Genomic DNA, 13,117 nt, shown 5'->3' on the forward strand with positions numbered 1-13,117 from the left:
TTTTCTTAGCTGCTTATTGGTAGAGGGTTGGAAATTATCCCCAGCATATGCTTAAAAATATGTATATCTATCTATATATATATATATATATAAACATATTACCGGCATAATCTTTTCAATCCTGTACTTTTCAGGTCCTTAACTTCAGGAAAGTAGCAGTTATGTGAACCTTAAGAGAAGTATTTAGGCTACATAGCTTTAGACCTTTTCCTGCAACTGCTCAGATGATTTATTATCACTAACTATATAAACGTAACATTTCATAATGGATTCGGGTCAAAATTTGTGCAGTTTCCAAGGCTTTGACACTTTGTGAGACTGATTTTCGAGTTTTTGTCAATCAATATCTAAAATCAACGTTTGCCATTAAGCAGCAAGATAACAAAAGACTATTTACAGATTCCATCGCTTTGATAAATTACTGTACATACAATAAATGTTCATTTATTATTACACTGACAACTGAAATCCCCAGTGAATACATCCAACGCTGATGCCTTTGTTTACTATTCAAAATTGGAGGCGGGTCATGTTTTCTTTTCCAGCTTTCTCATTGGCTGTTTGTTGGCTTGGGGTCGTGCATGCGCAGGCGCACTTGTGCAGGAAGAAGGATGGATGGATGGCTTGTCAATCTAAAAGGCAACACGAAGGGTAAGCTACTGCCTTTAAAACCTTACTTCTAAAGAAGTGAGAAGGAATGAAGCCTTTGTAATACACGTAGCTGTCAAAGAAGATGTCAAACAGCCAGTGGAGCAGAGTTATTTAGTGAGTTTGTAAAACTGTTTTGTGCTGTGAAACTGAGACACATCGCTTCACAAGATAAGTCCTGAAGATGGTTCAGCGCTAAATTCCCGGTCAAGTTAAGTGAAGGTGGGTGAAGTACTTCACAGTAAGGCTAAGAGTACGTGTAAGGTCCTTTTATTTTTAGCGCGTTTGAAGTGTGAGGAAACGTGTTTTCTCAATAGTTTGAGTGGCTATTGGCTGGACTGTACCAGACACCTTTGCGGAAGTTGTTTGACTTAGGGGTGTGCCTCCATCTAACTAAATATATACACAAGTCAGTAATACAAACTTTAAAATCGTTTGTTGGTTTACAAAAGTAACTCGCGGTCGAAAGCATTCAACTATTTGCGTAATATGTTAATGTTCCCCGTGGGTGACTGATTTGAGCGAATCTCGGATGGTGCTAATATTATGCAATCATAAAATCTGACGTAATGGATCTTTCACAGCATTTTTTTATGCAACGCTGAATAGAAAAGATGACACATGTGTTAGGCTAATGTGCGATAGGGTGAGGCAACTTCGATGTCTGCGCCTTAGAGGTAGCAAAGGTCAGTAAAAGCAAAAGAAAGAACAAACTGATGGAAAACTGATGAAATCATTTGTGAACGGCTGTGGTTTTGCAAGTGTGAGAATTTGTTGACTTTAAAGTAAGTAATCTGCATTTTTGGACTGATGGACAAACAAACTAAGACATTAAACTAACCATGGGGTTTTATGAACTGATGACAGTTTCTGTGAATGGAATCAGTGGTCGTGATGATAGATGACATTTACTTAAAGGTAAGTTATTCCTCAGTAATTAGGCATTAACGACAGTGATTCTTTGAAATATACAGTCTTTCACTTAAGGGATGAGTATAGGAAGCTTATGAATGAATAAGAAGCACTGTGAATTGCAGATCAGGTATTTGACCCATGTATAGCACCTTTAACCTTTTTCCTCACTATGTGATGGCAGTTTCAGTTTTGAGATATTAACTTGTACAAAACCTACCCTCCAGAAAACAAAATGTGCAAAGATGGGCGTAGCACATATTAGAACACATTCTCATACGGTGGAGAGTCATCTTTTTTCCCTTAGGCCTACCTCTTTCCCTCCATAGGGAGAACAGGCAGGGTTTTCCATTCAGATTTGCAAGTCGTTTGCTTGAGTTCTTCCAAAGTGAGCTAGGATTGTGAAGGGCTTTCCAGTGCTGTCAGAGCATGGCTGCTGGAGAGTGCCCTCATCTCTGATGGGCCAGAGAGCTGTGGTCATTCCCAGAAACTGTGTGGCCGAGCAGTTCACGCGCGTGAGCGGTTTTATGCCACGCGTCTGTGAATAGCCTGTCCGACCCTTTTAGAAAGTGCTGGTCTGGCTGTCATGTGCACAGCTAGTGGGGAAGTATGAATTCAGTGTGTGTGTTTTAGTGTGCGCTTGTGAAAATTGTATAAGATAGAGGAAGCAATAGTGTGAGTGAATATACTGGGACTCTCTCACAGATTGCCATATTTTTGCTTTCAACTTCAGAACTGAGAGGACTTGATTGCTGTCATCGCTGATGATTAGTGGTAGAAGCGGAGGTTCTGATTCCACTTAGCTAGTTCTAATCGACTGTTCACACTTTTGTAGCTGCACAGTTAAAATAATGTAGCCTGACAAATGTGGGGCGGTTAGCGACCTCAAGAGAAAGGCGAGCACTCTGGGGGATCATAGCTGACAGGTTGCTCAGGTGGACATGGAGGTAAAGTGTCTTAACAAAGTTTCTTAGTTTCTGCTGTTGGAAAAGTGATTCTTGCGGTGCCGTATGGCAGACAGGAGATCCGGGAAACACAGCCTGGTGTTGAGGGGCCGTCTGCATCCTTCTCTGTGGGTAAGACATGAGATTAGCATAATGTGAAATTTAGATGGGTAATAGACAGGTGTAGCGGTTTGCTACATGATAAATAGGTGTTCTGTTGATTTTTTTGTCTGTTATTTTTTCGCTTCTTAGTGTTAAAATCATAGAAAAAGTCTGTTTGGAGGGATTTTTGATAATATTATGGATGGATCCTCACACATCTCGACCATTTCTCTTACTTTAAGTTAACATTTAAAGCATCACAAGCTGTATTAACTTAGATAACTCTAGGCATTTTCTTTAGTTTTTTTTCCCCAAGTGCGACTTTTGCCCTTTGTTTTATTACGTTATTACTTTGCCACAGGATCAAATACGGCACTTCAGGGATTACCTATTAAAACGAGGGGGAAAAAGACGTCAACAGGCTTTGATGTCTTTCTTTGAAGATGTACTGTATTAACATCACTAGGGCTTGTAAGACCAATTCAGGTAGAAGTCCTGTTTACAGATCCCACAGAAGCCAATTTCCCAAAACAGCGATGTTGATGGAGGCAGAAACGAAGTCAGAGCTGTTTAAGTAGATCTTGACAAAGTTTGGATTCCTTTCCTGTTGTTTTCAAATATGTTAGAACCTGTTAAATCACGTATAATGGGTTTTTACTTGTGACCATCATGACTACACATAGAAATGTTACCGTGATATTTGCTTACAGTCATGATAAAAAGAAAGTAAACCCTCTTTCAGTTCTAAGGTTTGGGAAATATATAAGTCTTTATTGGGGCTTAAAATGAGGTAAATACATCCTCAGATAAACAACAACAAAACATAAAATATAACACAGTGTCATTATTTATTCAGCAGTGCAGAAGCAGTGTGTGTAAAGCTACGTATGCACCATGATCCAGTAGCTTACTGAACCCTGTTTAGTACCAGTGACTTGAAGTAATCATTTTCTGTTCTTTATCAGTTTCTCGCATCATTGTGAAAAGGTTTTGGCCCTCTCCTCGTTACAGCAATAATTTCGCTCTCCTAAGCATCAGGTTGAGTTCTGTGCTTTGACTGCACCATTGATTCTTTTCATTTTGTTGTAGATTTCTTGGTGAGCTCGGGCTCATTTGACATGGGAATATATTGGTACACAGAGGAGTTCATGGTCATCCAAATCCAAGTGTCCAAATCCTGTTTGCAAGGAAAGCCCAAAATCAGTTGACAGTTGGTGTCAGGGTGTCTGTGCTGATATGCTATGTTTGGTTTTCACCAAACATGGTGCTGTGCATTATAGGCAAACATCTCCACTTTGGTTTAATCTGTCCAAAGGACGTTGTTCCAGAAGCTTTGTCACTTGTTCAAATACAACTTTGCAAACATAATTTGTGCTGCCATGTTTGTTTTTGCCTAGAAGAGGCTTTCTTCTTGCAACCCTTCCAAACAACTCATACTTGTTTAGTCTTTTTCTAACTGTACTGTCATGAATCTTAATATTTAACATGCTAACAGAGCCCTGCAGAGTCCGAAATGAAAGTGGCGAAAATGAAAATGAAGCTATTGGTTTTTTTTTAGTTTCTCTGATCATTGCATGATCTGACCTTTGGGGGGATTTCCTTGGATGCCCACTTCTGGCAAGACTGGCAACTCTCTTTGTTTTCCACTTGTGAATAATCTTTCACACTGAAGAATGATGGAATAGGAATTGTTTGGAAGTGTCCTTTTAACCCATCTCAGACGGTCGCTTCTCTAAAATCAGTCTTCGCTCCTTGGCATTTCTTGGCAAACTTTACCCAGTTAATTACGACAGTTAACTTACATTTAACTACGTGTTTTTTATCAGCTAGCAATGTAACATATGTGCATATGGATGATATATTACAGGTTGAATATGAATTTTATCTTTGTCATTTAATTATTTTAATGCCTATAGGACGTATGACTGTACTGGCTTTTGCCTGCTATACTTGCTGCTGAAAATGTTAAACAAAACAAGAATTAAGGGTCAAAGTGCAGACCACAGACAATTCAAATTGCAGAGTCGACACTTTTTTATTTATTTTTTTGGTGTGATGTGACACATGGTCTCCCTGGTTCTCACTTCTTCCTTTTTGTTTTTTCCTTTTTGTTAGTCCCAAACCATGAATATTGTGAACCAGCTAGCAGAGACGGTGTTTGTGACGGTAAAGGAGCTGTACCGCGGCCTCAACCCCGCCACCCTCACAGGAGGGATTGATGTCGTCGTAGTGCGACAGCCCGATGGGTCTTTCCAGTGTTCCCCATTTCACGTCCGCTTCGGCAAGCTCGGCGTGCTGCGCTCCAAGGAGAAAATTGTTAGTGTTTTGGAATATTTGTGTCATTTCAATTTCAGCATGATTGACTTCCTGTTGTCCCTGTGATGAGCCCGTTGTTTACTGTGACTATAGGTGGACATTGAGATAAATGGAGAATCTGTGGATCTGCACATGAAGCTGGGTGACAATGGAGAAGCTTTTTTTGTGGAGGAAAATGAAAATATGGAGGTGACCGCCAAATTATGTTTTTTTTTTTAATGTTTGCTGTCTTTTATATTCATTTTAAGTTTATTCGATTGTTTATTTATTTCTGTCTCAGGTGCCAGCCCATCTGTGCACCTCGCCAATACCTCTTGAGGTCCTAGATGAAATGGAGGAGACCACTGAGGGCTCCTCCTTAACCGGGTCCTGTTCCCGCAAGAAGAAACGGCGGCGGAAACGCATGCGCTCCGAATCTCACCTCAAAGAAGAGGTCAGCTCCTCATCGGATGAGAGAGAAAGTGATCATGCTCAACAAAACTGTACTCCTTCAGAGGAGCTTGCCACAAAATTGCAACTCAGGTAAGTCATCAGAAAAAAATAAAATAAAATGTGGTATATCTTTCAGAAGAATTCACTCTTTAAGATGCCTTTTTTTGTAAATATAAATTTGAGTCTGTTAGAACTTATGGTTATGGCTTATAAAGGTTAATCCTTGAGATTCTTTTGGTAAAGAGACTTCTCCAACTTCAGCTGAAAGATGACTCATATTAGCTTAAATGTTAATTTACTGTTTGAGGCAAAATCACTGTTGAACACTTCTCTTCTCTATGGATTCATTCTGCATCTGGTAGTTTCTATTTTGTCTCTCGAAACAGGTTAAAAAAATGCAATTATTCATTGTGTAGCAAGTTTCTAATCGTGGGTTTAAGACGGCATGCTTGAAGGAGGTTTTATTGTTGCTTGACATTAGCATGTTTTGTTAAACCTGATATGGAATTTAAACGTGTCATCCATCTTTAAACATTGTGTGCAGGACCAAACCTGCCAGAACAAAATAATGAGCACAAAGCAGCTGGAAACTCCATAGAGCTGCGATGATGAATTTCAGTAGAACTGTCAATGCAAGCGGCCCGAGGGAGTAATGTAGCCCAATATTTGTCTAAAACAACAGTGGAGCTGTAATGATGGTTTAAGATGAAACAGTATTTTATGTTAAGTGTGTGTGTGTGTGTGTGTGTGTGTGTGTGTGTGTGTGTGTGTGTGTGTGTGTGTGTGTGTGTGTGTGTGTGTGTGTGTGTTTTCAAGTAAATCGGTGTACTATTCATTGTCTGAGGAGGCAAATGAGGATCCTGGGGCCACCCAGACCAGAGAGACTCATCCACATTCAGATGGAGAGCAGTCACCTTCAGAAAAGTGAGACAAGTCTATTAACTTACTAATCATATTCATTTGTTTGCATCAGTGGCTTGTTATATCATCACTTTTTTCTGTCTCTGCAATTATGATCCTTCTCCTCTGTCTTTGTACTTTGCTGCAGTGTGTTCTTCAGTCGCTCGTCTTCTCCTAAGAGCGACTCTGAACTCATGGTTAAAACTCAAGAGTCAGCTGGTCCTCAGATGCAGTGGAACTGGGGAGGCTTTCCCACGGTAGGGCAACATATGCTTACACATGCAAAAGTGTACTATCTTCTGCGTACCTGTGTTGTCATTACTGACTGCCTGTGTCATATTTCTTATCCTGCTCTCCCTCTCGTAGCTGTGTCAACCAGAGAAGACGGCTGTGGATTCACAGGGTGGTTCTTCTTCCGACAATTTTCATTTCCGCGCCATTAAAAGACAAGACTCCTTTGACATGAGCTACGATCCTGTGATTAGCTGTGGGACTGTGGGCAGGGTCACTGTGGTGAAACCGCAACCTCTGACTCACGCGCTCGATTTAGACGGGCGCAACAAGCAAACCATTGCTTTATCCAAAGAAAACACTCACATTTCCATGTCTGCCTCCAGTGACGTCTTCAAGTCTTGTGCCTTATCGATGGATATGCCTCATGCTTCTGAGGCTGCAATGGAACAGGAGCCCAACAGAGACTTGTCTTCTAATTCAGTCAGTAAATGCACCGATTCCCTTACTAACAAAGGTAGCACACTGACTGTTGTTAGCCCAGTTAGCCCTGAAAATGAAAGTAGTGTGGTCAAAGCGGCCACACCAAGCAATGCACAAAAACAACTCATTAAAGACCACACGGACCTAGAAACAAGTCCAAGTAATCCAAAATCCTCTAATGCACAACATCAGGGAGCGTTACCTGACCAAAGTGAGCAGAGTTACAGCAGTAGCCCTCCTGTGAATGAGGGTGACAGTGGAATCGATCCTTTCTCTGAGGGAGGGGAAGAGAACGGTGAACCCAGAGGGAGTGAGGGGTCAGCAGGAGCGACAGATACTGGGGTCAGCCTGCCCGCTGCAGAGGCATCGGCAGCATCTTCTAAAGCAGAGCAACAGGATAAGATAAAAGGTGAAGCCTTTCTTTAAGCATTCCTGCTGTTTTAGGTATTACTCCATCCTCATTTTGTACTCAGTCTACAGTGTATCAGTGTTAATGTATCAACTGGTCACAGGTAAACGTAATCACCACCTAGGACCAACAGATATTTACCTGGATGATCTGACCACGTTGGACCCGGAGGTGGCCGCACGTTATTTCCCCAAAAGGTGAGATGTCACATTAAGGTTACTTAGTTATTTTAACTGAGCTCGCTGTTCCAATCTTCATCATTGAAAATGATAAACTAATGTTTGAAATTGAAAGAACATACAATCATCCAGCAGTTGTGCTCGAGTATTGATTAGGTGTAGTTAAATTACCTAAAATCCCTGTGTTTCCTGAAGTGAGGGAGAGGGAGCGTTTCAGAACGGGGCAGAGCAGGGCTCCCGTTCAGGAAGCCAGTCGCCTCAGTCAGTGGGTAGTGGGGCAATGGACAGTGGCACCGAGTATCTGTCAGATAACACCTCCTACAACATGGACGTCAGCATGTCCCTTTGCGGACGAGAAGGCAACACCAGCAAGATCACGAAAGGTGAGTGTGGTTAAACTGCTGCTGATGCCTGCAGAGTGTCTGCCGCTGAAGTTAAAGTATTTCCTGCATTCCTTCTTACTTCAGAAAAGTTTATGGAGCACCTTGTGACATATCAGGATTTTGCCAAGAATCCAGGAATCATTGAGGATCCAAGTCTTGTCATCTGCATAAACTCCAAGTATGATTCTAAAAAGTATATAATAATGTATTTCTAAAGTCACCACTATGTTATTACTCCAACAGGTTTATATCCATGACTCTTCATCAGCTGTTTTTCTTTCTTTTCTCACAGCTATTACAACTGGGCAGTGGCTGCTCCAATGGTTTTGTCAATGATGTCCTTTCAGAAAAACCTACCAAAGGTATTTTATTGTATTAAAACTAAACCACAAAAATGTTACCTAAAGAAGCTTCCTTTATGTTCTGGTACAATTTTTATATTTTATTTATAAAAAGATAATCACAACAGGGGGAATATATTTGTTGTCTTTTTTTCCCATAGAGTACAATAGAGCGACTGGTGAAAGACAAGATGCCCAAAAAATCTGGACGCTGGTGGTTTTCCTGGAGAAGGAGAGACATGGACAGCAGCCAGGTAGATGCTCAGGACCTCATCACAGTCGTTATTTATTAGGTTTTGACAGTGTACCCAGAAGAAAACACACTGGACCTGCAGAAATTAAACATAATATCTTGTGAGGACGCAGCCTTTTCAGCCAACATCAGCTCGGATAAAATGATGCCAATGTTGGTTGGTTTGTTTTGTTTTTCCCAGCAGAAAAACTCAAAGGAGGAGCGAGAGGAGCCACTGGCAAGTGTTTCTTCCACAGTAAAGTAAGACACCTTTAATTACAGTAACTATCATTGTTGCAAAAATATCTTCCAGAGTTGTCTTTGTTGTGCTATGCATAAAAAATGTTTTTGTCTTCTGTGGCCTTCTCTTTCTAGTATCAGATTTTATTCTCAAGTCACAAATTTTAAAAGAACCATCTATAAACTGTAGCAACAAGACGAGTGCTTTTTCTTTGTGTTGTTAAATGTTAAATGTGGCTGACAGCTATCCAAAGCTTCAGTACATGTTCTCTAGTTTTTAACATTTTTATAGACTCAAAGCAGTCAAAGGGTCGTTGTCTGTAAAACAGCCTCCAACTCTTCGCAAACAGTCCATTGCCAAACAAATTAGACACGACATTTTAATATTGTTTCTTCAGAGCGACATTGGATGATGTGGACAGTGATGAGGCAGCGGGCCTTGGGCGAACAGCTGTCATTTCTTCCAGTCTTTCAACAGAAACCCTCAACACGGCTCAGTCTATCAGCCAGATGTACCGCAAATCATTACGTCTGACGTCTAAACAAATAGTAGGAGATAAATTTGCACAAATGTTCATGCACCTCGATAAATTCTTATGTATCACAATCAGTTTATGTTAGGATGTATTTAACTGTCCTCCCCATACCCAGGAGCATTTAAACTTGCATGAAGGAGCTAACAAGGTGGTGTTCAGTGTGACCACACAATACCAGGGCACCTGTCGCTGTGAGGCTGCTATCTACCTGTGGAACTGGGACGATCGTGTGATCATATCTGACATAGACGGCACCATCACCAAGTAAGAACAAACACGATTTCATGCAAAATTATAGTGTCTTAGATTAACAAACAGCTATGGGCACAAATTAATATACACTATTCCCCAGAAAGATTTACAGCAGACTCCATCTGTCTGTTTTTCTTTTTTTAATCAGCCTCATTCTTTTGCATTTTGAGTCTTCTCTTTTGGTCTCCTGCAGGTCTGACGCTCTCGGTCATATCCTACCTCAGTTTGGAAAAGACTGGACGCACAAAGGCATCGCCAAACTCTATCACAAAATACACGAGTATGTTAAATTGAATATTATGATATTTAATATCGTACCTGTAGTTTAAACATTACAGAAACGTACAAAAATAATTTTGGAGATTACCAATAAGGTTAATATAGGGCAGCTGTGACATGAACCTTACATTGCCTTGTAGTCTAATACATTTTTAACCACTGTAGATAAATTGTTCCCACATTCAAGTGAAAAATTAATATCACTGTCGCTTTCTTTGCAGAAATGGCTACAAGTTCCTGTATTGTTCAGCACGAGCTATAGGTATGGCTGCTATTACCAAAGACTATCTGCAGTGGGTCAATGACAAAGGTACCGTCCTGCCCAAGGGCCCCGTACTGCTGGCTCCCAGCAGCCTTTTTTCAGCACTGCACAGGTACCACATATTCGTACTGAACTGTTAAACAGAAAAGAGATGTAGCATGAAGCTGTTTAAAAATGAAAATAAAATTGTATTTTAATGTACTGCTGACCCCTAGTGGCCAAATTGCCAATGCTCAGCTATTGCCAAAGACAAAAAATGTACGAAAGGGACAATCAGTTGAACAGATGTGTATTTTAACTCATTCACTGCCATTGACGTCTATAGCCGTCAATGGCAGTGAATGAGTCAATGGGTTTAACTCATTCACTGCCAATGGCTGGCAGTGAATGAGTTAACTGTAAACCATGTGTGCAGAGAGGTGATTGAGAAGAAGCCGGAGGTCTTTAAAGTCGCCTGCCTCGGTGACATCAGGGACTTGTTCAGCCCACACAGACAGCCTTTCTACGCAGCTTTCGGCAACAGGACTAATGTAAGCAATGCTACGGGGCTGCTTTTACCACAGCTGTGCATCGAACCATCAAGTGTATTTGAAGTTTTCCATTTATTTGAAGTTTCCCAGGTATTAAGCTGTTTGTCTGGCAGTTATTTTAACCCCTGGCACAAGACTGTGTTTATATATCATTGCAACACATGTAGAGTTAAATAATGAGAAATATAGTAATAAAGTGTTGCTTGTGGAAATGAATAAAACATTGGATAATGATTTATAATTATTGATTTGTGCTCCAATGGCACAGTTTGGGGCACATAAATGCTGCAGAGGTTAAGAGAAGATTAACCTTAAACTCCTGTCTGTTGCTGCCTGGACTTTTACAGGATGCATATGCCTATAAGCAGGTTGGAGTGCCTGAAACCAGGATATTTACCGTCAACCCAAAAGGAGAGCTCATCCAGGAGAAGACTAAAGGCAACAAGTCTTCGTAAGTATGCAGGAGACAAGTGATGGGAAATTACATTGCTGAAAAGCAATACTGTTTTCTTTTTAAAAGGGAAACAAAATGTGTAGATATAGGACACTTTACACATGTTTTATTAGACCATACAAATCAAGCAATAGTTAAAAAGCATAGTTTATGCTCTTTAGGGGATGAGGAGCTTAAACTAAAAAGAACAAGGCTAAAAAATACAAAAAATACAGGCTAAAAAGTAAATAAAACCAAACATCTGTGTATAGCAGTGATCTGGGTTTGTTGTTATAACCCATCTGTGGATTGATGTCCAGTGGTTAAAAATCCTTTGGCATTTCTTAAATTATTTTTCAATTTTTTTGCTCTTTCGGTGTGATAGTTTTCTCAGTACATACTCTCTTCTTCCATGGACTGCTTAAGAACTAGAGTTATGATGCATCTGATGATATTTCTCTGGCTTATGACAAGGAGTACACATCTGATTTTACATTACAGCTGATTTTAAGCACTCTTGTTTAAAAAAAAAAAAGAAATATCAACAATTTAAGATGTTATATATTTTTTTTAAACCTATAATTGAAGTTTAAATGACTAACACGATAATTCTCCATGCAGGAGCACAGCTTTCAGAACATGCCTGTAATCTTTAATGTGGACATTTTTTTTTTTAGACCCCTCACCTTCCATATATAAATATTAATGGTGTTCTCATTTGTGTTTTTATAATCCTTCATGTTTTGCAGGTACAGCCACCTCAGTGAGTTGGTGGAGCATTTCTTCCCTTTGCTTTCTGCTGAGGGCAGAACATCCTCTGTTCTTGACTGTCCTGACTACAGTAGTTTTTCCTATTGGAAGGAGCCTCTACCAGAGCTGGACCTGGATGCACTACTGTAGACACGCAGTGCCAAACCCGCACACAAAACATACACAAGCTAAGGCAAGCACATATATTCCCAGGTTTTTCCCGGCTTGAGTGACTGTTGCCTTTGTTAACTGGAGTGCCTGTGTATGAGCCACTGAATAAACTGAAACATAAAGAGACCGCTCTCTCTTCTTCTGCTGCACTCAAAGGCGGAGCCCAATCAATGCACTGCTGACTGTGTCTGTTATATTTTGCTGTTTGTGTATTATACTACAATCAATATGCCACAACAGGAAAACATATGCCTTGAACTGTTTTGAACTTGTTGTTACTGTGTACCAGTGTTACAGCAGCACAAAAATATAATATTTAGCTATTGGCCCAACAACTCAGACATCAGCTATGAACCTGTACAGATATAAAACTGAACTTTATTAGATGTGTGATGCCTACACCCTCCAAAACATTAAATTAAATGTGTTGTCCTTTATTCTAAGAAGATTGTAGAGAATTTATGACTGTGTGCTGCTGAAAATGTCTTATGGATTTGAGTGTTTGGGTGTAGATTGCAGCTACATGTGCTCAGAAACCAAATATATATTCAACACATGTTTAAAATGCTTTACTTTAGAGGTGGTTTCCATTCATTTGGATGTAGCTCGTGAGGTATTGCCTGATCTGCAGTGACTGTTAATGGAGTGTTTTTAAGTTAAAGTTGACACGGGTGAATGCAAACCCCCTTGAATGGAAAGCTGTAATAGAATACTACCACTTTGTCAAGTCTAAATATAAAGTAAGCAAGCAGATTACAGTTTGTACACTACATGAGTGAGAGTGCCTCAGACCTACAGCGAATTACATTTCAGTTGAGCAGGCAGCTGTTCCACTTTGTGATGACACTGTTGTGTTTATTTTTTTTGTATTTTCTTGCACATCTTTTGTCCTCAAACTGTGTGGCAATGCATTGAAGCTGAGGATACGGCTGTTACTGTTTAGACCAAGTATGCAGAAATACGCATGTCGTCATTTGTTTTTAATGATATGCTTGAATTCAGTTTAAAAGATTAATTATTGCAAGAGTGAGGTTAAATTGCCAGGTGGGATTTTTTTTAAAATGTGCATTAACATCTGTAATACAATAAAATGCAATACAAAGTAATCGAATAAAGAGCTAACAAATTCCATTGGTAGCTGCAGTTTTATTA

The 13,117-nt window shown here is 40.0% G+C and overlaps 1 protein-coding gene across 7 annotated transcripts; it reads left to right on the top strand.

The window, feature by feature from the left end:
* The first annotated feature begins 534 nt into the window (after positions 1 to 534).
* On the top strand, positions 535 to 13,096 carry LOC113022730 (phosphatidate phosphatase LPIN2). 7 transcript variants are annotated; one of them, XM_080301380.1, is made up of 20 exons: positions 535 to 651; positions 4,722 to 4,922; positions 5,016 to 5,111; positions 5,203 to 5,444; positions 6,171 to 6,278; positions 6,403 to 6,511; positions 6,621 to 7,377; positions 7,481 to 7,574; positions 7,752 to 7,939; positions 8,024 to 8,117; positions 8,232 to 8,301; positions 8,442 to 8,534; positions 8,715 to 8,773; positions 9,151 to 9,301; positions 9,404 to 9,552; positions 9,734 to 9,820; positions 10,041 to 10,193; positions 10,497 to 10,701; positions 10,959 to 11,062; positions 11,794 to 13,096. In XM_080301380.1, exons 2-20 carry the CDS (start codon positions 4,731 to 4,733, stop codon positions 11,942 to 11,944), a joined length of 3,102 nt encoding a protein of 1,033 aa, XP_080157506.1. In that variant the 5' UTR covers positions 535 to 651; positions 4,722 to 4,730; the 3' UTR covers positions 11,945 to 13,096. The 7 variants fall into 7 exon arrangements, with proteins under 7 accessions (XP_080157506.1, XP_080157505.1, XP_080157507.1 ...); XM_080301379.1 differs by having other exon boundaries at positions 614 to 870; XM_080301381.1 differs by lacking the exon at positions 535 to 651 and adding an exon at positions 653 to 765.
* The last annotated feature ends 21 nt before the right edge of the window (positions 13,097 to 13,117 follow it).

The sequence above is a fragment of the Astatotilapia calliptera genome, chromosome 5 (genome assembly GCF_964374335.1).
Source record: "Astatotilapia calliptera chromosome 5, fAstCal68.1, whole genome shotgun sequence".
Lineage (NCBI taxonomy): Eukaryota > Metazoa > Chordata > Actinopteri > Cichliformes > Cichlidae > Astatotilapia > Astatotilapia calliptera.

Bases quoted from the DNA above. Each gene is read 5' to 3' on its own strand.
- LOC113022730 (XM_080301377.1), top strand. From the start codon at position 2,571: ATGGCAGACAGGAGATCCGGGAAACACAGCCTGGTGTTGAGGGGCCGT. The intron at 9,821-10,040 runs GTATGTTAAATT...CTTTCTTTGCAG, and splicing joins CTCTATCACAAAATACACGA to AAATGGCTACAAGTTCCTGT. The intron at 10,702-10,958 runs GTATTAAGCTGT...GGACTTTTACAG, and splicing joins ATTTATTTGAAGTTTCCCAG to GATGCATATGCCTATAAGCA.